The sequence below is a fragment of the Acomys minous genome (genome assembly GCF_964271855.1).
Source record: "Acomys minous genome assembly, chromosome: 6".
NCBI classification, from domain to species: Eukaryota; Metazoa; Chordata; class Mammalia; order Rodentia; family Muridae; genus Acomys; species Acomys minous.
The window spans coordinates 49,629,373-49,647,933 of record NC_140487.1 but is presented as its reverse complement, the minus strand read 5'-3'; the positions used below and the strand labels follow the sequence as shown (position 1 = coordinate 49,647,933).

Here is an 18,561-nt window from a genome sequence, read left to right as displayed (position 1 = left end):
ACTACTAGGAATAAAATGATGATAGTAAAAAGATGGCAAAATGTGCTTTTGTGACTTTCTGTACCTTATCAAACAGGATAACAAGCACATTGGGAATAATATGTAAGGCAGGGATTTTGTAATGCTGTGAATGATATTAATAAAAAGAAGAAGGTAAGATTCTAGTGATACAGAAAAATAACGACATTTGCTAATATGGCTTGAATGTCCTAAAACCCATTACTTGAAATGTAATCACTAATGTCACAGGATTGTCATGCAAGCCTCTTTAAAGGTGATTACCCCATGAGGGATCTGTGATCCAATAAGGGGGGGTCTAAAGGGACAAGTTTACTGATTCAGTGTTCACCTTGTGAGGACAGCAAACCTCCCCTCCAAGAAATAGTAACAAGATGCCATCTTGGAGTAGAGAAGAGATCCTCCAGGACACTAAACCCATCTTGCCTTAGAGTTCTCAGCATTCACAATGTGATAAATAAATGTTCAGTGTTCATAAACTACCCAGTCTCATGTATTTTTGTCATCATAACACATATGGACTATGAGGGCAGCTCTCTCCAGAGTACAAAAGATTTGTGATAAGAATCAGCAAAGCTAGTTATTGATCAGAACTCAAAAGATGAGATTTACTTGTCAAATACACATGAGCCAATAAATTAACCACTCAGGAAATACAAACCATAGCTCTTAGGAATTTTTTTCTTCAAGTGCGTTCTGATATTTTGATATACCATGCAATAATCATAAGCTAACAAGAAAGAGAATTGCCAAAATGATATTTCATAGTGGTGGACAATTATAATATAAAGTAATATACAAAAAACACTTCTGCTAAGAATTATTAGTGATCAGAAGTTACAAGACTTCACAATAAAATCTGATTCTATACTAGGAGGAGACAGATAATTGATATCGGTGCACTGGGTTCCACAAATCAATCTTATACACCACTATAGTTATACTGCTTGGTACAGTATTGAATACATAGTGTGAGTTAACTAGCTGAATTCATAAAGATGTGGACTAGTAAATGAATGAACAGCGAAGGTCATAGCCATATTAATAATTTCAAGTCCCGTAAAGCTAAAATGGCATTATAAATCAATTTAAGTTTGAATTTGGGCAGCAACAAGGAAATTTTTTATCTTTAATTTCTAATTGTAATTAAAAGAGAGTAATGCTCAGAAACGCACATACACACATGCACACGCACACATGCACACATCACCATACATTTATCATATGTTTTTAAGGACAAACATGTTTACAATGTTTAACAGTGTTTTATAATCTGGTTTTCACTTCATGCAGCAAGAACAACCCATTATGACACCCATTATTCTTCCTCTGTGCCTTTCCGCTCAAGTAACCATCACATGGGTAAGTCATAATGTATTTAGTCTACTGGCTATTGTCAAGGTTTTAGTATTTAAGAAATGCATCATAACCAATGCCTTCCCAAATCGTCTCATATTTAAATCTAGAACTGCTAAGCTCTTGAACACAAAAGACACTGAGTAGAAAAGCATATTTGCAGGGCTTTTCTACCAGTGTTCCATGTGTCCTTAGGGATGTTCCTCTCTATCATTCTCAGACTGAGACATAGAGACGCTCAACATGCGGAGCACATGGAAACATTGTGCCCTCCCACATCAACCTCAGTTCCTGAGATCCAACGCTGCAACTACAGAGTCCTAAGTTCTCTGGGCTCAGTTAGGTCTTAAAAAGAAGTGTAGGCTGACTCCTCACTAAAAAGGAGATCAGGAAGAACTTAAGGAAGAAGGAACTCTAAGTGTCACGTGCGGTTGTTCTCTGGGACAGCTCCCATCTTAGGAATTTCTAGCATGATGAATTAGCACGGAGAAGACATTTTCTGTGCGTTCTTTTATAATGTCTGAGAGGAAGAGAATGGGACAATGAAGATGCGAATTTCATAGCTGATCCCCCGGGACCTCTCATCATCTAGGCAATCAGGAGCTTTTCCAGGATTTGGTGCAAACACCTCACAAGAGCATAGGGGGTCATGTCTCTGCCCTTCCTCAGGGATGTTAAAGAACGTGTCTACAAAAGAATAGATTGTGATCTGAAATGCTGAGAGCTCTGAATGCTCTTTTAGCAGGGATCTAAAACTAAGCGTTACTAAGAGTAAGGAGGGTTATTAACCCAGGCCACCTCATATCTGCATTCCATTGAGCAATTAGAATTATTCTCTATGCACCTGGCACTAAGACACATGAAGAAAGATAATTATTTCCCTGCCATAAAATGCTAAAAGCACCGGGGTTTTCTTCAACTTAAAAGAAAAGCTTTTAAATTTTGTTTACACCAGTGCTTCTCAAAATCATTTGAGCAGAACCCTTCCTAATTACAACATGAAGATAATATTTAACAACACCTAGTGGTTTCTGAGAACTCTAAGGAAAGTAACAGTGGTGTGATTGCTAATCTCAACTGTAAACAGAGTGGGATCTAGAATCACCCAGGAGATGAGCCTCTGGCGATGCCTGGGAGACCTTATCTTGATTTGATAACTGAAGTGGGAAAAATTAGTCCACTGCACATGGCACTATGGCCTGGGCTAGAATACTGAATTGTATAAAGAGAGAAAATAAGTAAAATGCTCTTGACTGGAGCATTTTGGTTTTGTTTTCTTTTGTTTTTATGTGTCTTGCTGCTTCACGTTTCTGCCGCCTCAGTTTCCCTACCATAATGGGCTCTACTTGTGACTTGTGAGTCAAAGAAAACCTTTCAACTTTAAGTTACATGAAAGAAACTAAGATAAGGACTGTGACTCATTTTATTTATCCCAATAAAGTAGCATCCTTGGTGAAGTCTACTCCTTGCCATGTTAAACCACTTAGTAAAGACAAACTATATGAATGTGGGAAAAGTCCTCTATCGTCACATGTTCAAACCAGAGATATAAAGAGAATCTTTTCTGAGAACATCACAACTATGCTGCAAGCCCGTTGACTGTCCGTCTGTGTTCGCTGCTGCCTCTCCTTCTCACTCCAACTCTGTGCACTTGGCTGGCCAATTGACGGAAAAAGAGAGCTGCCTTAGAAAGGTTAAATGAGTTGCCATGGGTCTGGCACTGCATAATTGCAAAATAACTGGCCTAAAACTCAAGTCATTGATTGAGATACAAAACATGTTGAGCTCATTTCATTCAATAATTCTATTCCACGGATAAAAAAATGTCTATACTCAAAGCAGTGTGGTGACCTTATCCAGGATGGTGAAAGAGATGAGAACAATGCCACACGCCATGACCTACAGAGCGGCCCTGCCCTCTACACCCAGCCACACTTTCTACACGCCTGAGCAAAGTTAGTAGTGCATGTAAACCAGACATTGGGTATAAAGATCAGGGCCAGATGGCTGTCAAAGTGGATCAAGAAGCAGATGCAAAGTAGCTCCAATCAGAACATGTATGAACTACCTTTGTCTCAAACTTACAGTGGCTGTCCTCCACGGAGAAATGACTGCTACAATATGCAACTCTTTTAGTGTTAGTGGAGGTATTTTTGAAAGGTATCTGCTTCTATACATTGTAAAATAAGATTAAACATGAAATATCCTAGTAATTTTACAGTTTTTATGACAAATACATTGATCCAACGCTTGGTGACTTAAGTAGGAAACACATGCATGCCTTCTCCTGGAGACTTGGCAAATAACACATGATCCACAGGGGCAACATTGGAGTGACAAAGCTACGATGAGCACACATCCCCTAACGCTGTATGACAGGGGATTATATGATGCATTAAAAAGGAAATGTCCCATTTTTGTGTGAATGCCCAATAATAAGTAGAAAGAAGTGTGTGCACGTGTGTGTATGTGTGAGTGTGTGTGTGTGTGTGTGTGTGTGTGAGAGAGAGAGAGAGAGAGAGAGAGAGAGAGAGAGAGAGAGAGAGAAGAAAGAATGAGAGTGGCTTTCTGACTGCTTACTGTTATACATTTTCAAATTCATCCCCTCACAAGTGTAGCTAAAACCTAAAGTTCATTTTATTCCTTGCATACACAGACCTGCAACTGTTCTCATTAGCATGAGTTGAGTTCTAAATAAATTAGTTATATTCTCTTAATTAGAAAACACCAATGAACAATAAAGGAAAATGGAAGTTGAAATATTCATGACTTCTTCCCATTTTTCAAATATTCCATCATTATCTATCTACTGATTCCAGACTATACTGTTTGTTTTAATATGTACTATAACTTTGATGGAAATTAAATACTACCATGAAATGTAATAAATATGTTTAATAATTCCACTATGCCAGAGGATGTGGTGGACCTTTAATGTCTCGGTAAAAAAAAAGGTTGATAGAAATTGTAATAATGATTTTTAATGAAATAATTACTTCATATTGGAATGGAGACTTCATTATCTCCTAATAGAATGATTATATTCATGATATTTACCATTTAATTTCAGTTCTGCTGATTACATAGTTCCGTGCAAACCCAAACTAGTCTCATTAACTTTATTTCTAGTCTTGAAAATATCAAGAAAAATATCAAGTAATTGAATTATTCCTGAATTGCTGTATATTTTGACTACTTAGAGAACCATAGGACGTCTTCTGTCATTTTACTTAACAAGTAACAGTACAACCTATGCTTCTATGGGATTGGAGTCAAAGCCTACATTGAAAAGCTACTAATCAGATTATTTCTTGCCTTTTGAATTTAAGATAAGCCTAGTGGCTGCCATAACATATAAACACATTATTAATCCGTTCCTGCCTCCATTCGTAGATATTACCTTAGTTTGCCATTTTGTTAGAAAGTGAAAATACAGGTTAGATTGTAGAAGAGATGAAAAGGAAAACAAACCGCCTCTATAGAGAGCTCAGGCACGTACAGACAATAGATAATACTGATGGTATGAAAGTAATTTTCCAAGGGGGTAACTTTTAGTTTCTGTTAAAAAAAAGAAAAAAGTAACTCTGAGATGGCAGACATAGTAACTTGTTTGATTGTAGGAGTATGTGCCTGTGTGTGTGTGTGTGTGTGTGTGTGTGTGTGTGTGTGTGTGTGTGTGTAGATGAATGTTTCATTTTTCCCTTGAATATATAAAATAGATTTCACAAAATCATTTAAGTTTGCAATCATCTTTCATATACTGGTGGCAGCTCAATTATTAGAAGTCACTAAGATCCACAATTCATCTCCATCCACACCAGTCCAATGAAATGGCATCAAATAGAATACAACCACCCAACAGCTGTCTAAATAGGAACAATGCATACAATTAGCAGGTTCTTCTTTAGATATAAACATTATTCTATATGGATCACATTGCAAAAATGTTACTGATGATATGTCTTATAAAACAAATTAATTAAGTCAACTGTGGTTTTCTCTTGGCATATTATTATTCTTTAGGATTCAGTGCTGTTCATGGACAGAAAACAGAGCAAGTCACTTACTGTGTCACAAAGGCTTTCATTTAGGATTGAATATTCTTAACACTGTGCTGACTATTTTCAACCGAGCATACAAGACTCAGAATTCTAATGCTTTCAGCTGACTTATTGCATTAACCATTATTAAACACTGAAGGAGAAAAATTTACTGCTCAGGAAAATATGTTGCTAATCCTGACGATTCCACCTATGATCTGTATTTCTTTAAAGAAATGTTCAGGGTTGCCTGTGGCCTGTGGCTTCTTTGTGAGCTCAGGATAAAATGGCTCATCTAGAGGCAGCACATGTCTTCTGACCAACCTCTATTTCAGTGTTTAAGAATTAATCTGCACAATGCTGCACACATTAATCATGCTGACAGGAGACAAAGAGAAAGATGTGGTAAACACTGAGGCAATGCCCAACCTCACATGGCCCTTCTACCTTTGTCTTCTTCACCCAGTGCACACTTGGTTAGCCACGCTTATGAATTAAGAAACCATTATAGACTACATGTGCTTTATCCTGTCTTGAAATCCAGGTTTTCAAAAAATTACTTATATTTTATTGATGAGATATTTTTGAAATTAGCAACTTCTTCTGAAGAAAAAATAACCAACACTCCTGATCCTTGGTGCTTCAGACTTCCTTGTATGAAAACTGTGAGCTACCATGTGCATAGGTTGGTGCCTAACAGGGACAGGAGGGGAGGCAGAGCAACATTATTTATGCAAGGCAGTAGCACCACAGTTGGCTCAGTACTTTCACACATATTAAAAACATTTTTTAAAAGCTACAACTTTTCAGAGCACTCCAAATTGAACTAAAGAGGGGTCCATTTATTTAGCAATGGTCAATTTGAATAGCAACCCCAAACAGAACACCATTAAGCAGTTAGAGAAGACAGACAGGCCAGATGTCCCAGCCAGATGCCCCAGTGACTAGTTCTGCATTGTATACACTGTGGCTTTACTCAACAGCATGCAGTCCAGTAACATCCTTTGTTCGATATTCTCGGTATAAGTAGATCTTTCTCTCAGTTGAAATGAGGAGTAAGTTTTATCTGCTGTACATATAACTACTACAAGCTTTCATTTCTGCTGGTGTGTATTAGTCAGTTTCCACTGTAACAATCAACTGAATGAGTATGGAACAACTGATGAGCTTCTACACACAGACAATTATAGATGAGATCTACCTATTATTGAGTCATTTATAAAATTTTCTGCATTTAGCATCATGTCGATGTTAGTCCCCATTTGTATATAGTATATTCATATGTAATATATGAATTTTATGTGTGCAGATTAATATATACATATAAATAAATTCTAAATACTTCACCAAACAGAACTAATAAACAAATATGGTCATTTCAAGGTATGAAAGCAATATGTAAAATTAAGAAGCAGTTTTACACAGATATCTATCTAACAGAATAATTCTATTTAAGTCGCATCAAAAGCATCCACAAAATAAATTACTTAGAAACAAATTTAATGCAGGTTTTAAAGTCTTGAAAATATGAAAACAATAATATTGATTTTTTTTTAAACTGAGAAGAGAGAGGTAAATGGGCAGAAGACCTATATTCATGGATATGAAGAACGAACAATGAATGTCAGAGGTTACTGTGGCCAAAACAGCTTAGAGCTGGGATTTGCCTTCTGCCCAAACTAAAATGACACATTTTACAGACAAAGTTCCCTAAACCCAGAAGAGTTGGATCAGAGGACCTTAAATATCTAAAGCTGCCTTGAACAATAAGTAGTAACACCAATAACACACCAGTAACATGGAGGCATTAGAATGCCAGATTTAAAACGTTGTTACAAAGCTAGAGTAAGCAAAACAGCATTATTCTGACCTAAACACAGTCACATAACGAATGTGATGGCACAGAGAACCTAAACACACAGACTAGACATCAGTCACACTTTGCCAAAACTATCAAAAGCCTACAATGGAAAATGCAGCACTGGAAAAACCTTCATAAGCATCACTAGGAAAACTGAACGTCAGATGCAGAAGGAAAAATGGCATAAGCCGAAACACAGCATTCAAAACTTAAAAGCTATTATATGGAAACGTCAACGAAACATTTTTGAGATTGTTTTGAGCAATAATTTTTTTGGACGAGACTCAAAAACTTCAGGCTAGAGAGTACAAATAGACAAACAAAGCTGCATCAGATTGACAGCTTCTCTGCTGAAAATTAGACAGCCATCAAGATACAGGAGTGACCTGTGACCCAAAAGAAACAATTCGCATGTGTCAGGTGCTAGTATTTTTTTTAAATGAACTTGAATTACTCAATAAAAAGAAAGTAAGTCACTTGGATTAAAAATGGACAACAGAGTGTAAGAGCCGAAGGGGATGAAGGACACCAACAAACCAAGGCTAACGAAATACAGCAGAACCAACACATGTATGAACTCCCAAAGTCTGAAGTAGGATGCACAAGGCTAGCACAGCTGCTCCCGATGGAGAGATGAAAGGAGAAGTGGGCACGTGCCTCCACCCCTAACACAGAAACAAGCTCCACTTGGCAACCACTTGCAAATGAAAAATCAGTTTTCTCCAAGCATGTCTCATTGAAAAACAAAGCCCGCTTAAGTGTAGGACTCATACCCAGCAGACGGTCAACAGAAAATGAATTCAGTGGCATCTTTGGAGGTTCTTTGTCTTCACATACTGTATTGGGGCTTTTTCTAACCTTAAAGGTCTTTTTGCACATATATTGTGGTTTCCAGTTTGGTGTTTTTATGGGCTTCCGGTGTGTGCAAATATGTGTCTCTGCATCTATATGTGCATCTCATGCTTTTTCTTTGGCTCTTTTTTTACTTTTTGCTTTTGTCTTATGTGATTTTTTTTAATTATTCCTTAGATATCTTAATTTTCTAGGAAGATACTAAAAGGGTGTAGATGCGAATAGGAGGGGAAGTGAGGAGGAACTGGGAGAAGCTAGGGTAGGGGACACGATATTCAGAATATATGCTTGAAAAAAATCTATTTTTAATAAGAGAAAAAGTGAACAAAAGGAGCTGGAGAGTCGGCTCACTGGTTAACGTGCTTGGTGTAGAAACACGGGATTCGTGAGAAGCCAGGCATGGCAGTGCACACCTGTGAATGCAACACTAGGAAATTGAGACAGTTGGCCCCTGGGAGAATTGACTGAAAAAATATCCCAATGTCAACCTATGGCCTCTATCTATGTCTGCACAAACAAGTGAATGTGCATCACACACACACACACACACACACACACACACACACACACACACACCATGGACACAGACTATACATGCTACACACACATGCATACCACACACACACATGCAAACCACATATACATGCACACACACATATACTATATACACTAGAGACACAATCTACACATACATATCACATACATACACTCCAAACACACCAAACACACACAGGATATACACACACCAAGCACAAACCATACATACCTCACATGCCAAACACCACACACTACATACCACACATACACACACACACAAACACAACGCAAATACACAGAGAGAATGAATTAATGAATTAATTATCTGAATAGGCATTTATCAAACAAGACATACAAATGGCCAAAGGGTGCACAAAGACCATTCATCACTGACCATTAAGAAAATACAATTCAAAACTGACATATCACCACACACCCATTGGACTGGTCATTAAGAAGACAACAGATAGCAAGCATCATGAGGATGAGGAGGACAGGGAAGCCCGAGTGTGAGCTGCTAAGATGTAACTGATTGAGCCATTATCAAAATTGTATGCAAGTTTGTCAACCGCTAGAAGCACAGCTACCATAGCTACCACATAGTCTGATAATCATACTGGAAGAGTTACAGAAAGAAACCATTTACAATAATTAAGATATGCAAGCAAGCAAGAGAACAATCCGCAGCTGGATGGGTAAAGAAACTGATGCGTGCACAGGTTTGCAAATACAACGCTATTCAGCCTTCAAAAGGTCTCTGCAGAGAAGGAATCCTTGCATTTGCCACAGCATGGGTAAACCATGAGGACATCCTACAATGGGAAGTAAGCCAGATGCAGAAAGGTACATATTTTGTGATCTCTCTTCTGTATAGAACCTATTTTGTAAAACATCAAGCCCATAGAAACAGGATGGAATGGTAGCTACCAGGGAGGGGCTGGGCGATGGGAAGAAATAGCAAGATGGTGGTCATAATATATCAAACTTCATTTAGGGGGAAGGGAGAGAGAGAATGCCATGGAAACTTAATATGTGACACAGTTGTTACAGTTAATACTGCTGTATACCTGAACTGTCACCACAATCAGGGAAAATGTCATTTACGGTGTTGACTATGTTAATTATCTTGATTGCTATAATCATTTTTGGTTGTATGTATATTTACTAAAATATTGCGCTGTATTCTATAAATACAATTTTCTTTAATTAGTTGTACCTTATTAAAGCTGGGAGAAAATCTCACCCTAGGTATCTGAAATGGTACTTTGCACTGATATTAAAAATAGAATACACAAGAGCAAAAATGTCCCCCCAAAAAATTAAGATTAAGAAATAACAGGGCAAAGAAATGAACTGTTATAGTTTAATTCTGGACAAGAAAACACAAACAAGAAAAAAGGACATGAGGAAGAAAGTGTGCCTGCTCCCTCATCACCCAGGAAGCAATGAGACAAGTTCCCTCAGAAAGCATGCTGGGTAAATCCAAGGCTACCTTTCTTTTCCCAGTGTTCTGGGTCCTAAAGACCCCTGCCACTGAGAGAAGGAAGATGTGGTTAATCCACATTTATTAGCCAGCTGTCTATAAGCCCTAATTTCTGGACTTCCAAGTTTCTCAAACACTGTACACAATCATTATTTCTTACAAATAGACCAAATGGGGTCACTGACAATCAGTTAAAGAATACATAAATAATATATTTAATTTATATTTTATGTACATTAGTGTCACACACATTGGTATGAGGGTGTCAGATCTCTTGGAACTGAAATTATAGACAGTTGTGAGCTATCATGTGGGTTCTGGGAATCAAACCTAGGACCTTTGAAAGAACAGACAGTGTTCCTAACCATTGAGCCATTTTAGTTGAAAAAGTGGGAACGAGCCTTGAGTGCCTTGTCACAGGACACAACTTCCTGAACAGAATGCCAATAGCTCAGGTTCTACGAACAATAATTAATAAATGGAGCCTCATGAAAATGAAAAGATTCTGTAAAGCAAAGAACACTGTCAACAAAACAAAACAACAGCCTACAGATTGGAAAATGATCTTCTCCAACCCTACATCAGACCAAAGGCTAATATCCAAAATATATAAAGAACTCAAGAAATTAAACACCACCAAAACAAATAATCCAATTAAGAAATGGGGTACAGAACCAAACAGAATTCTCAACAGAGGAATATCTAATGGCTGAGAAACACTTAAAGAAATGCTCAACATCCTTAGTCATCAGAGAAATGCAAATTAAAACAACTCTGATATTCCATCTTACACCCATCAGAACGGCTAAGATAAAAAACTCAAGTGACAACACATGCTGGTGAGGATGTGGAGAAAGGGAAACACTCCTCCAGTGCCAGTGCAAGTACAAACTTGTGCAAGCACCTTGGAAATCCATATTGAGTTTTCTCAGAAAATTGGGGATAATTTTACATCAAGACCGAACCATACCACTCCCGGGCATATACCCAAAAGATGTTCCATCATACAACAAGGACATTTGCTCAACTATGTTCATAGCAGCTTTTTACTCATCATAGCCAGAATCTGGAAACAACTTAGATGTCCCTCAGCTGAAGAATGGCTAAACTCAGCTATTAAAAACAAGGAAATGCTGAAATTTGCAGGCAGATGGACAGAACTAGAAAAGATCATCCTGAGTGAGGTAACCCAGACCCAGAAAGACACGCATGGTATATACTCACTCATAAATGGATATTAGCCACATAACACACTACAATACGGAGACTGGTGCACCAACCAAGGATCATGTATGATGTGGACCTAGACCCTCTGCTCAGATGTAGTAGTTACGCAGCACAGTCTTTGTGGGTCCCACAATACGGGGAGCAGGGACTACTTCTCACATGGACTCTGCCCCCACAAACATTGATCACTTCCCTCTGGCGGGGCAGCCTTGTCAGGCCATAGAGGGAGAGGACACAGGTAGTACAGATGAGACTTGATAGGCTGAGGTCAGATGTAGGGGAGGAGTGCTCCTTTTTCTGAGGACTATAGGAGGGAAGGAGAGGATATCAGGGAGGGAGGGATGGTGGGTGAGGCAGGAGAATGATATAAAGTGAACAAATTAAAAATAAAAATTTTAAACGCATAAATAAATAAATGCTTGTTTCTTTTTACCAAGATAACTTTGATTAGAATGTAAAAGATGAAATAAAATATCTCAAATTTCACTAGGAATAAATTCAATGATTTTATTCAAACTGTGGATACGTGTAGGATTTAAAAAAAAAAATGACCACATTTATTGGAATTTATTTGAGTATTCCTAGAGTTATTCTAGATAGATATTCAGAACTTTGTCAGCTTCCTGTAAAATTAGCAGAGTTCCCTCATTACATAAGAAAGGGTCTTGGGCACTTAGCACAAGTTTTCATAGCTAGCAAATGACCAGTATAATATGAAGATCAACCATTTTAATCCCAACCCCACTGAGTTTTATCTCAACTTTATGCTGCAATTTCAATGTTTATGGCTTTATGGTTTTATATTAGAACCTTTTTTTAAAACCTACAATACCTATAGGAGAAATAGCTGCAAATGGTTCATTTTGGAACATTGGTAGATTACTGCTTTAGAACATTAAGAAAGGATTGGTATGTTTAAAAAACAAGCCCAAGTTTATAAAATGTGAAGTATTTTAATGAATTATTTGTGATTTATATTGCATATCCAATTTTTAATGCATATTTTATTTATTATCATTTATTCACATTACCCTCCCTCTTTAACGTCCCATTCTGACCCTCCCTCCATCTTCTGCCTATTCTTCTCTCTTAGACATCTGATGGGGGAGCTATTCTACCCCAACTGTCTGGTGACAGCCTATTAGGTCTCACCAGGATGGACTGCACCCCTTCCTCTGTGTGCCCAGAAGGCCATCTTGACAAGGGGAAGTAACCAAATCGTGGGCACCAGATTGCACGTCAGAGGTTCAGCAGCAGCCCACCCTATGCCCCGTATGGAGAATCGGCAGTCCATTGGTTACATCTGAACAGGAGGTCTTGGTTCTCTGCATGCATTTTCCTTGGCTGGTGCATCAGTTTATGCAGCCCCCCTTGTGTCCAGATCCTCAGACTTTGATGGTCTCTCTCTGTGAAGCTCCTGCTCCCTCCTGGACCCTCCATCCCTCCACTCTTCCCTACAACTCTCAGCGCTCTGCCCATAGTCCAGCTTTGAGTCCCAGTATCTGTCCTGATCTCCGACTGGGTAGAGTCTGTCAGAGGAGATCTATGTTGGGCTAATATCCACTTATTAGTGAGTATAATGCATATTTTAAATGCAGGCAAATTGGGAAATGGAATGAAACATGCTTCTTAGCCTTTTTTACATTCTGAAGCAATGAGTTCTTCTACTAACTCTAGTATTTCACAATTCCATCTATTAAAAGAAAAACCAAAAGCAAAAGAAACTATGTTTTGATGACATGGGTAGGGAAGTGATACTGCGGAAAAATGAGTGCTGGGGGCATCAGGTAAGGCCAATAGGCTGCAGGAACTTGATAGTCACTTCCTGTCTACAAAGCCCATTGTACAACTCCTCGTTGTACGATCGGGAACCAGTTTTAAAGAGAGGGTCTGTTAATGGCCTTTCTTTGGCCCTTTGTTGAATGAGCGTGACCATGTAATTTTTTGACAAGATGCTCCCTTATTCTCATTGGATTGTCAATAAACCTACGATAGATACTAGATGCCTCCATACTAACCTGATGCCTCTTAAATTTTAAAATATGGTAAAGATGCACATATAATTACAATTTCAAGTACAAAACAGGCATTGATATAACGATTACCACACACACAAAAACGATTACTACAAAAGCATATTCCCCACAGAGGAGAGCTTACTTGGTCTTGTGTTCACATCAGCTGGAAGTTCCCTACATTGTCTTAGGTTACATTTATTAGCTCTAACAGCGCAACTGGCTGTGGGAAGTCTAAGTACCCCCACGGGGCTCCCAATCCTCAGTGCTTTAGCCATGAAGTTTTTCTGCCACCTAGGATGACTGAGATAGAGAAAGCCCACACTAATCTGCCTACAGGTGAAAGTGTCTTTTTTGGGTTTCAAGATGTCCATTTCAGAACCCTGTTGATTACAATTTGGGGATCAGTCAATAGGCAAAGGTTTTATATCATGTATGTGACTACTGATGCTCAGAAAATTGATGTTTTTCCACTCTTCTTATCTGTAATAAGTACTCATTAATGGCTGAGTTTGTGCTTAGGAACTTTCCTAGATACATGAAGTATTGATGAAAATAATACCACCTATCTAGACAAGGAAAAATAAACATCATTTAATTTATTTTAAATGCAACGATACTTTGTCAAACAAGAAGAAATTGAGTAGACAGGTTAGGGCTTTTGTAGGTGAGAATGGTTCCAACTTTAAATAAGTCAAGGCAGACATTTACAGGAAGGTGTCATTTAACAAAGACCTGGAGAAGAGGAACTGAGAGCCAAGTGCAGGCTCTCACCGAAGAGCCCTCCAGCACGGGGAGGGGTAGGGCCAGGGCAGGTGGATTCTCTCAAAGGAAATAAAAAAGGCATGTTGGGGAAAAATGCAAAACTCATCCTGCTGTATGATTATGAGGTTTGTAAAACTTCATCTTTCGTGAGGTTTCATAATCTATTCCTTTGGCATTTAATAGGAAAGCCATACCTAGAACAGGTTACTAGAGCCCCATCTGTATCCAGAAGCAAATTTAAAATTCTGGAAATGTAAAATTTACCACATGAAACCATGATCTGTGTTTGATATGCACTTTAAGTCCCTCAGTTTGAAAATCATATATTTGGTAATGAGTTGTTATCTGATATGCGAATGTGTCATTTAAGAAGAGATGATGTCACTACAAGGAATTCAAATGAAAAATCCTCATTCTGGAAATTTAGGAATTAGGCATGAAAACATTTGCTACTGCCACAAAGAGGAATTCCAGACCCACCATTCACATGAAAGCAGCCATTCTTTCTGAAATGTCACTGATCCCTTTAGCATTTACTACATTGCTCACTCCGGTAGCTTTCTTCCAAAAATTAAAACAATCAGGGTTATTGTAAGTATAACTGACATTTCGCAGGGAAAACAGCTCATCAAAATAAGAGCCCTATAAAAGTGCAGGCCTTCCCCACGGTTCACATTACGTACATGCTTTCTGAGGCATGCACAGGGTCATGGTGTCCACGGTTCATCACTGTAGCATAAAACAGGGAGCCATACCTTGCCCATCTGGTCCTTCTTGACAAAACCAGTGGCAGCAGCAATGTTCCCAGCTCCCTCCACTGTCTTCTGAGCGACTGCTGTCACACCAGTCACCACTGCCCCTCCAACATTTGTTACTTGCTCTTTGGTCTTCTCAGCCACTTAAGGAAAATCAAGAGCAACAGTGGATTAAAAGATGGCGGTGTGACAGAGACATCCAATAATTCCACTTCCAGTAGCTGTCAACTTTTTGCAGACACACATATTACGTGCAGCAGAAGTCTGAAGAAACAAGACTCCAAGGTAGAAGTGACATATTTCAGCCAAACGCTCAATCTCGGCTGTAATTATGCATAGATTAGAAAATATTGAGTGTTTAATTGTGACACAGTGCAACAAGTGAATTGGATTTGGCTTGCCTTGAGGCAAATGGACAGAAAAGCACACACCCAGGGGCCGCATCAAGTTGTCAGGATGAGCACCTCAGCACGATTGCAGTTTCAGTGCCAACTCTGAGATCAAACTTCCCAAGTTCACATCCATTCTCCCTTGTACGCAAACACTTCTCACACAGTTAGCACCACCACTTTGAAAGTCTAAATTTCAAAATTTTGCTAAACTCAACTCTTAACTTTCGAGCAGCACCAATGTGATGCTAGCAGAAAATTTCACACCATGATCTTTGTTACATGCTCCGAATTATTCTAAAATACAGTATACAATTGCCTTCGGGACAATATGTACACAGTGTTTGAAATAAAAATGAATTTCACATTTAGATTTGGGTTCCATTGCCAAGATGTCTCCTTATAGATGTGTGTGTGTTCCCGAACCTAAGAGTTGAATGCTGAACAAGTCTTTCCTTACGCACCTCTGATAAGGAGGCCCATGTGTGCACACGAGTTCTTCATACATTTTGATGATAGGCAACAGAAGAGAGCGTGGTAGAGAAAGAGGACAGTTCTTTTAAAAGATTGTTTGTTTTTTAATTATGTACTTTTGTGGCTGGGGGGGGGTCAGGTATATGCACATGTGTGCAGATGCAGAAGTGATATCAGGCCCGCCGGTGCTGGAGTTACAGGAGGCAGGAAGCGTCTCAGCATGGGTGCTGAGAACCAGAGTCTGGTCCCATAGAAAAGTAACAAGTGCTCATTACCGCTGAGCCATCGCTCCGCCCAAACAAGGGTTAAGACAGCATTTCAGTCACTTTCATGGGAACAGAGCATCTGGAATTTTAGTAAGTGTGAAAAATGAAGAGATTTATTGAATATACTTATATCTTACTTCCATAAAAATAATATGGTTATTTAGTTGTTTTTTTAAATAAGTTGAAGTTCAGAGAAGATACTCACTACAAATGGTTTAGATGGGATTTGTAAGCAGAGATTTACTTTCTTATAAAAAATGTCCCATGACATCCTAGACGTATGCTTAATTGTTACGCCAGTCTTTCTTAACTAATTCCATGTACATATATAATGGAAACTCAAAATAAAAGGAATTTTGTTCCCATTAACTCCATAGTACTATGCAAGAAATGAAAGACAGGAAATTATATTTAAATAAGTCTAAGTTAAACAAACAAACAAACAAAACAAACAAAAGGTTCTTTGCCTGAACCTCTACATCGTATATCCACAAAGCCTGACATCTCCCATTTCGTATCCCCATGGGTGTCATGTTTGCCTTTCATTTACTCTACAATCTTTTTTTGTTTGTTTGTTTGTTTGTTTTTCGCTTTTGCCCCAAATTTCAGAATGTTTGCTTGTTTGAGTTCATATTCTCACTGTATTTTCTCACCTAAGCAGAGAACGCCTGTTTTTCCTCATGCTTCCCTAGGAAGCTTGTCTGAGGATGCTGTGGAGAGGAACCACAGCACCTCAGCTTTCCGTCTGCCTACAGAACGAGACAGATTTCATGTCATTAGCCAGAAAGGCCAACAATTCAATAATGTGGGGAGAGGAAATCACCTTGGAAGGGACACTGTCTGTAACTGAAGCTGCTGGTAAAATCATGCGGCTTACCCCTTAAACCAGGTAGTGTGGGGAAACCCCAGGGTCCTGCAGATTGCAAGCAGCATTTACATAAGTGACTCTGTAGCTGCCTTTCAGGTTCAACCACTGTGAGTCTGCATATAAACCGCCTGCCATGCTGGAGGCTTCCTGGAGAGCACTGGGTATCCACAGCCTAATTTTAAAGGCCAGAGCAATACTATACTAGACATCTTGTTTTAAACATCACTGGGATCATGCTGAATTCTGTGTTGCGGGTTGATATGTTTTTCTCCAAAAAAGCTTTGCTTGAGATTTTCTTGTTAAAACATCTCAAAGGGAAGCAGAAATAGGTTTTGCCTTTTTACATATTCTCATTTTCTGCCAGCCACGAGCCTCACTTTATGTGCACACTTCTTTATATAAATACACACTTTAATCTGTTGTTTGTAAAATACAAAAACTGTACAGTTAAGTGTAATTCATACAGGATTCCATTTCACTGTCTTATCATAAGAATAAGTAAAGACAATTATAAAGTGACAGCGTATAGTAGTGACAACCAATACACTTAAAAACAAGTAAGGGGAAAATGGGAAGGAGGAATGGGAGGATACAAGGGAGGAGATAACCATTGAGATGTAATATGAATAAATTAATTTAAAAAAAGACTCCTGTGTGTGTGTTTAAGGTCTTTATCCTGGTTTTCTACTCACTGAAACTACCATAGAAAACAAAAGACAACAAACTTATTTGTGTTTTTTTTAATTTCATAAATGACATTTATTTTTGTGGTAAAGACCTTAAAATCAGGATTTTAAAAAAAAGTATTTACTTCCCAATCATTAGCTACAGTAGAGCTCAAACTGACTTGCTTATCCCAGCCAATGGGTTATGTTGGTGAATGGACTTCTGTCTGACAAGAAACCGTTATTCACCCATCTATGCAGTGACCTGATCACTGTGCTGTTACCTCTCGATGTCTCAGCCTGCTAAAGACCTCGAAACAACTCCTCTCTCCACAGCCCCGTGTAATTCCCGGCTGTATCTCAGTAGCAAACGCTAATAATGTTACCATGATTTACCATGCCTCTGTGTTGTGATTTCTTTAAAATCAATAATAACACAGTTTCTCATTGGTCATCTAATGCAATGGCAAACAGTAAACAAACAATTTTTAATGATTTTTTTCCAGACAGGGTTTTGCTGTTGAGCCTGGCAGTCCTGGATTCGGTTTGTAGACTGGGCTGCCTTCGGGCTCACAGAGATCAGTTTGCCTCTGACTCCCAGAGTGCTGGGACTATAGGTGTGCACCACCGTGTCTGGCTTCAACTTAAATTTTTAATTCAACTTAAAAGAAACTTAATGCCTAACTTAATATCCAAACTAATGTTAATAAATAAATTTATATATTATTTTAGTTAGTAAAAGTAAATTTTTTATAATTAAGTTGTTATGAATACAATAATAAAATAGACAAATTTTAAATAAAAATATTCATAACATCTCCTGATATAGTTACATCAAATATGTATTTAAGCTTTATCACCGTTTTTTTTTTCAATTTATCTGTGTTTTTATGTGTATGAGTGTTTCTTCTGCCTCTCTATTTATATGGCCCTGGAGGCCAGGAGAGGATGTCAGATCCCCTAGAACTAGAGTCTCAGATGATTATGAAC

General features: G+C 38.4%; 1 protein-coding gene across 2 annotated transcripts in view; it reads right to left on the bottom strand.

Moving 5' to 3' along the window:
- Positions 1–18,561, bottom strand: part of SNCA (synuclein alpha) — an 88,182-nt gene that overhangs the window by 56,431 nt on the left and 13,190 nt on the right. For both annotated transcript variants that reach the window (XM_084784988.1, XM_084784987.1), the window contains one exon: positions 14,910–15,052. In XM_084784988.1, the coding sequence (XP_084641114.1) occupies positions 14,910–15,052 (143 nt within the window). The remainder of the gene's footprint in view (positions 1–14,909; positions 15,053–18,561) is intronic.